Below are 6,823 nucleotides of genomic sequence, written 5' to 3'. Positions count from 1 at the left end.
TTGTTTTTGTTGCCCTTACAATCCCTCATAGCACACTTTATTATCCAACAATAATTTGATACATCAATTACACCCCCTTCACTAGACCTATTGCTATTTAATATTACCCTACGAATTCACGATGTAAGTCATTTCCACAATATATTTCTTAAGTGAGTCCACATGTGGAATTAACCGGATATATCCAAGTCGAGTTTACAGTATTTACGTAGAGAATGAAAATTTGACAAATAAATTACACAGATCATGTCGTACCGTACTTAATGTTCTGCGACGTTATTCGTCGGCCCGGATTCGTCAAATGCAGGAGCAGCTTCGCCCTGTGGTTCTCCATAATTCTCGGGCTGCACAGCACTTGGCTCAATGCTCCCGTCATAACCAGCAGTATAATTCTGGTCGTATTCCTGCTCGTACTGCATGTTTTGATAACCATCTCCACTCTCATATTGCCCCTCGGCTGCCGCTTGGCCTTCTTGGTAATCGTGCTCATCCTGTTGATCGTATTGGTCCTGACCGTATTCTTGCATGTTGTACTGGTCGTAGGATTGATCTGTGTACTGGGGGTTGTAGTTCATCTGATTGTCTGTGCCATAGTTTTCCATTTTGTAGTCTAATTCCGCGTTTTCTGGCTCGTAATTGTTCTCTCCCCGTACCTCAGCCTGGCCATGCGATTGTTCAGAGTCATTTGCGACGCTGTATTGCAGTCTTTCATTGCGTTGATCTTCGGATTCCGTTGGAGTTTCAACCGCGTAATCTTGATCCGTACGCTGAGGAGCGTAATCACTCCTCACATCCTCGTTTTCCTGCGGATAAGCTACTTGACTTTGTTGCAAGACCTGTTTTTGATGTTCCGTCGTCCTCATCGAGTACGGATCGTCGACGCTTGATTTGGTCAATGCGCCATCGGGGCTGCTCGTCGATTTCGCTCCTTCCGTCGTGTTGTAGGTTTCGTCTGGTTTTTGTGAATATTGTAGCCGCTGATCTTGGGCTGTTGCAATTCTGCTGTTCTGGTCTGGTTCATTGTAGTTTGAATGATCTGCCGCAGACCTGACATTCGCGGGTTTAGGTGGAAGTTCTGCATGAAGAATATTTCAATGAATCACCAAACCTTATTAAGAATTATTATAATAATTGTACGTCACGTGTAGGCGAATGATGTATTACCGTTTTGATGGACCAGTGAGTCTTGTATTTGGGATGTTAGATATTTTAGGTTGTCTTGTAGGCTGGCCATTTCTTCCCTGAATGAAACAGTGAAATTTTCTGTATCAGAACTTTTGCGTTTGTTCCTTTTCCTTCAGTTACGAATAGGAAACTAATGATTAATATTATTATTAATCGTATCTTAAAATAAATGACGTTCCAAAATATATCGTTTTGCATTTAAATCTTTGATACGTGCTATTACTGTGCTGATAGAGGCGTCTTGGAGGTATCTGAACGACCTGACTTCTTTTTAGGAACAACTTTAACTTTGAGATCGACCTTAACAGTGCGTTTCTTGGTTGGGGGAGGCGAAGCGGTCATGGCAATGGCTCCTTCATCGCTCTGAACGATTCCCTCTGTCAACACAGAATACATATATACCCCCGAGTTGGTACATCATAGAGTGTAGCAACAGGTGTATAAAATGATCACAACTAACGCACGGGTCGATATTCAAGTAGTACATGTTATAACGCCCATTGACGGAGTGCGGAATCTACGATAAGCCAGTGAAAAATGACAATGAGAGAAACTAAAGAAGAAGAAAAGGAGATAAAATGGCGAAAAATAATTATAGACGAATGTTAATTTATACTTGTGTTTCACGCTGTTGGCTTCTAGCCGCTGTGTGAGAGATTGGCACTCGAGTGATAGTTGAGAGACAACAGAAGCCTGATTAGCCAGAGCATCTTCTAGGCCAGCGACCGTTGTAGCTAAGAAATTCAATTCCATAAATGAATTCGAAATAAATTGGCTAACGCGTCGTCGTCCTGCCCATGTTAGGCATATTGCCAAATATGGTGCCGATTTCTCACACAGATGCCAACGGAACATGCAATTATGTACGTACATACACAGGATATTGATACTATTCGTTCATCACAGACGTACACGTAACGCTAGAGAAAAGACAGTATACCTAACACAGGCACGTAAAAATTAAATTCTCACCATGCTTCGTTTCTATGTCCATTATCATCGATGCCAACTCCTTGTCATTATCTACTCCTCTTGGAGTAACACCCACGGGAGTACGGTGTTCCTCCTCCTTCACCATCTTGCTCAGGTTCACCTGAAACAAACGTAAACTTTGAATCACTGTCCAACTTGTGGTGTAAATTTTCTACCAATCATTTAGTCGACGAGAAAACGCTATTCTTCACCTCTTTCTCCAGAGATGCAATCTGCTCGGACAGTCTTAAATTTTCACGGCGACAGTGGACCAGGTCTGCGTCTGCTCTCTCCAGCCTTTGCTTGTACGAATTTATCTCAGATTGGAGTCGACTCTGCTCCTGTCGAGCCTGTCTGTCCGCCCTTTCGGTGGACAACTTCGCAGCGGATATCTCCTGTTCCGCGGCGTCTTTTTCGGCCACTGCCTGGCTCAAGTCGCTTTGCATGGCGGCTAGATATCGAGGAAATAACAAGTCAGGGTACCTGAGTTCAACCATTGCTTGGGATACTTTCGCCACTACTGGAGTGTCGAGCATGGGTAGTGTGCTCACCCGCGAATTGCTGGACTCCAATGCTTCACTCTCTGCGAAAAATGGTGAAATAGCTGTTGTACGACTTACATATTTTGCTTTGAAGTTCCTTCTTCAGTTCGTCAATGAGGGACTGTTTCTGTGCCAGTTCCCTCCTGAGGTCTCCGATCTCCCTGCGTTGTTTCTCAGCCTCTAATTGGGACTTGCTGGCAACGTCCCAGTGGGAGGCAGCGTCAGCGGAAAGCTGTTCAACCTGCTGGCTGTACCTGCGTTCGATCTGATGTCTCTCTTCGGCGACACGTCGGTTGGCTTCCTGTGTAGCTTCCCTGAGTCTGTCGTGTTGCCTGTCGAGCTCGTCCTTGAGCCTTCGCATTTCTGCTTCGGCCTGAGTTTTTTCAAACTGAGCTTGTTCGAGAATGTCCAAAGTCCTTTTGGCCTTGTGCGCCGTGTCGGCTTCCCTGTCTCGCACTGACGAGAGGGTTCTCTGAAGTTCCTCCACCTTCATCTCGACTTCCCGCTTGTCTCGAAGGGCCCGTTCCAGCTGAGCCTTCATCTCTGGTCCAGCCTCGCCCCCACCGCTCTCGGAAAGCCTCCTCAAGTTCGCTTGGTTCTCTTCCTGTGCTTTACGAAGCTCCACGCGAGCTTGCGTAAGCTGGGCTTCGAGCTCGCTGATCCGTGACTCAAATACTATGCTCGGTCCCTCCAAGATCTTGTGGAGCTTGACGCGCTTTCCTTTACCGAGTTCAAGGGTGTTCCCACGAGACGATGACTCCTCGTTTGGTTCCCGATTTTCTTCCTCTGAATTATTGTAGTCGTCAATAACAGACTTGAGAAACCCATTCTTATTCTTGTCCTGCAGTGTTTCGTTCTCCGCGACGACCTGAACACATAATCATTTTAGGTCACAACAATGAAATTCACAACAAACTGTTTTTGGGAATATAAACCCCCTCTGGTCTCCGCAGCCTCGCATAATAAATTTCTTCTTTGTATATCCTACCTCTCGAACTTTGCCTAATAAATTCGATAGCTCGTCTCTGCAGTACTGCGACTCTCTTTCCAACTGCTCGATGTACTCCTCCTGACGTTCTATGAACGACATTAATTCCGGTGGTGCCGATTGAGGATCTCTCGAGAGCAGAGCCAAGTTACTGCAGCCTCGCGATAATTGGGAATTCTTCTGACGAGGTAAATACGGGCTGGAACGAGGCGGAAGATTTCCCAGCATCCCAGTTGACGCTTTTGTCTGTGACACTTCGCTGGCCAGGCTCCGATCATCCGTATCTTCTCCAGACTCGATGTTTATCTTGGGATTACTGTCAGCGTTGTATCTTCCGCCACCGTGCAGTAATTTCCTAACAACGTTTTTTCATAGCCACATATAAGAGAAAAAAAAAAATATGGAAAATAATTGCATCAATTATACATATTCTGATTTCTTTGATAGATCTCTAGCAATTACATCATCGTTGTACCTAGGAGTTACTCTCGGTGTGTATGACTCCGCCAATAAATATTTCAGCTTGGAAACCGCTTCTCGGTACGCAAAATCAGTATAATCGGGCGCCTTCTTTTTCGTAGGGTCTATCTTCTGGTACCCGTTCAATTTTCTGTAATAAATTTCTCTGTTCACATTGACGCAATGATAATTATACTAATGCGAACGCTGTTTTCTGGTTCGAGTATCTCATCCTACAACGTTTAAAAATTCTTTTTAGAGACTGAAAAAAGGGACTGAGAACACACGTATGATAAAAAAAAAGATCGTTCCTCTCCGTTACCTCGATTTCAGTCTTTTGGATCTTCCGTAACCGGCGACGTCGCCGCTCAAAAGATTGGCGGTGGTCTTCGGCCTTGAGTACGATCTCAACGGTAGCCTTGGGCGGACTAGAAAGGTGTTCGAGGCTCCTGTTGATGGCGCAGGAGCTGTGGTGAGGCCGTAGCGTCCTCGGCGAGGATAACTGCTGGCTCCGAGCATTCTGTGAGAACTGTGACTGCTAGTCGTAGTGCAGCCCCTAAATATAAGCGTGGGGAAAATCGATTTATCACGTACGGTACGCTCGCCACGCAAGGCGATTGCTCTCCTATCCGTAAGACAAGAGGGGCAAATCGAGGAACTTCGGAATCGCGAGTTGTAGCCGGAGCCTGGCAGTGAATCGCGTGCACAAGAACACTTTGTTTTCGTCAAGGCAGGATGGGAAGCCGGAGACCGCGACAGGCACCGTACCATCGAACCTCGACGTCTTATCGTTACTAACTTGAATTATTACTAAATGATCGTACCCGGTAATATCCAGGGACCTCATGAGCAATTTTTCACTTCCATATTTATCCTCAGACAACGTTAGACGTAATTTAATTTCGATTATAGTACACACAATTGGCAATCTCTGCGTTGTCTGAACCACGTCATAAACGGATGGAAATGTTTGAATAAAATTCTAACCGTTTTCCACGTCATTTTCAGTTCATGAAATTTCCTCAGAAGTCGTAAAACCGAAATATTTAATAGAGTTTTCTGAAAATATTCTGTGATGTTGAATTGTGTAAAAATTTTAAGTTCTCTTGAGAATGCGATTCGGAATGTTGAACAAATGGAAATGAAGCATAGTGTACAGAATATAAATACGGTTTATTATACATGCTGAAAAATGCTTACACCTAATTATGTTTCGTAATAAATTTACACTTGAGGGTCGCTGAAGTTGAATTTGAAAGAATTATTATCTGACGGCAATATTCGGAAGCCGGTAGTGTTTTTTGTTTCTATCGGTTTCGGATGAGCATCCGTGGCTGCGGCCTTTCTGAGAAAAATCGATTTCTTGTTATCGTTGGTCGAGGGTGTAAACTTAACTTGAGTGGAAGTTTTTCCGAGTTTTTTCTGTTCGTTAGCCATTTTGGTTCTGTAATCGCCGAACGTAGTCCGCATGAATTGTCTTTTCTTGATCAAAGGTGCTGTATTACTCTTTAACACGTTCAATGTCTTGCTAGTATCCAGTGTCTGTTTTTCGGTAAGCTTTCCGGAATCCAAAGCTGTCTGGAGCTGCTGAATGCACCAGCATAGTTCCACCTCAAATTTATCTTCAGCTTCGCGATCCAAGCTATTGGAAGTAGATGTCGATGCGGATTCGGCGCCCGGGATGCTGTTCAGCGTTTGAGGTGGTAACGAGGTCGGTTTAATTTTCGGAGGAAAGGTCCTTCCACCCTGCATGAAGTGTGGTTTTTTGATAAAACATATAAAGAACGTGATTTTAACTTTTTGGCTGTAGCCACCAACGTTGCTACCAATGAGCAATGTGGCAACGAAATTATCAGATTGAGTACTTGATTGCTCTAGGCACATTGTACGAATATCAATGATAGAGAATTGTTTGCAAATTGTGAAGCATTCACTTCGTTACATCAAGATACCGTATCATTGGAAATACGATTAAAAAAAAACAGACTACTTTAACAATCAAATACGACATTCGCAAACATAATGTTTATAAAATTGAATCTGATTTAACTAACATTTCAATTTGACTTAAAACCAGGATGAAATCGAATAAATCATGAGGTTGAAGTTAGTAACGTTACTATAACGATGCAAGTTTAGGACAAATCGTTACTTCGCATCTTTGGGATTGTCTGAAATTTAGTAAACTATACTAAACGAAACATAGTCACATTTTGTAAAACCAGTTCTTTGAAAGTTATTTTGAAATTGCACAATAATGAATTTTTTCCTCTCGTTTCGTTACGTTATCGTTAGAAACTTCGATTTCATAACGAATCGATACTACATTGTCGGCGCTGTTCGCATTCTATTTTATCCTGTGAGTCGCAGCGCGGTAGACACAGCAGTGGATCTTGTTAATTCGACCTAACCTCAAATTTCAAAACACGTTAACGATAAGTAAATTTACGAAAATTATCCATGCAAAAAGAGTGCGGGAGTTAAATCCGAGCGTTAAACAGTTTAATTGATAATGTATAACTTATATGGCGCGGTATTATTTACCGGTTTATATTTCGGCGGCATATCTTCTTTAGCGTTCGTTCGAAATATTGTATCTGACTCGCACTTGCTGTACTTCACGTTGCCCTTACTGAAACGGACGCATTGACGGTTTGAATACGAAGCTTTCTTCGTA

General features: G+C 43.3%; 2 protein-coding genes across 2 annotated transcripts; both read right to left on the bottom strand.

Moving 5' to 3' along the window:
• LOC107221668 (serologically defined colon cancer antigen 8 homolog) lies at positions 1 to 5,090 on the bottom strand. The gene is made up of 9 exons (XM_015660739.2): positions 4,469 to 5,090; positions 4,163 to 4,297; positions 3,688 to 4,042; positions 2,778 to 3,567; positions 2,370 to 2,608; positions 2,158 to 2,278; positions 1,409 to 1,562; positions 1,165 to 1,241; positions 1 to 1,075 (listed from the first exon to the last, which is right to left on the bottom strand). The coding sequence occupies exons 1-9, from the start codon at positions 4,915 to 4,917 to the stop codon at positions 261 to 263; spliced, it is 3,135 nt and encodes a 1,044-aa protein (XP_015516225.2). The 5' UTR covers positions 4,918 to 5,090; the 3' UTR covers positions 1 to 260.
• A 168-nt stretch (positions 5,091 to 5,258) lies between these two features.
• Positions 5,259 to 6,813, bottom strand: LOC107221674 (UPF0488 protein CG14286). Its single transcript, XM_015660752.2, has 2 exons — positions 6,691 to 6,813; positions 5,259 to 5,892 (listed from the first exon to the last, which is right to left on the bottom strand). Exons 1-2 carry the CDS (start codon positions 6,709 to 6,711, stop codon positions 5,371 to 5,373), a joined length of 543 nt encoding a protein of 180 aa, XP_015516238.1. The 5' UTR covers positions 6,712 to 6,813; the 3' UTR covers positions 5,259 to 5,370.
• Between the last annotated feature and the right edge of the window lie 10 nt (positions 6,814 to 6,823).

The sequence above is a fragment of the Neodiprion lecontei genome, chromosome 5, assembly GCF_021901455.1.
Source record: "Neodiprion lecontei isolate iyNeoLeco1 chromosome 5, iyNeoLeco1.1, whole genome shotgun sequence".
In the NCBI taxonomy this organism is placed as follows: domain Eukaryota; kingdom Metazoa; phylum Arthropoda; class Insecta; order Hymenoptera; family Diprionidae; genus Neodiprion; species Neodiprion lecontei.
The sequence above is the reverse complement of the archived record's forward strand: the minus strand, read 5'-3'. Positions and strand labels throughout refer to the sequence as shown.

Coding starts and splice junctions, on each gene's coding strand:
- LOC107221674 (XM_015660752.2), bottom strand. CDS start 6,711: ATGCCGCCGAAATATAAACCG. Junction 5,893..6,690: donor TGCCGCCGAAATATAAACCG/GTAAATAATACC, acceptor CACTTCATGCAG/GGTGGAAGGACCTTTCCTCC.
- LOC107221668 (XM_015660739.2), bottom strand. CDS start 4,917: ATGGTACGGTGCCTGTCGCGGTCTCCGGCTTCCCATCCTGCCTTGACG. Junction 1,563..2,157: donor GGACATAGAAACGAAGCATG/GTGAGAATTTAA, acceptor CTGTGTTGACAG/AGGGAATCGTTCAGAGCGAT. Junction 1,242..1,408: donor AAGACGCCTCTATCAGCACA/GTAATAGCACGT, acceptor TGTTTCATTCAG/GGAAGAAATGGCCAGCCTAC.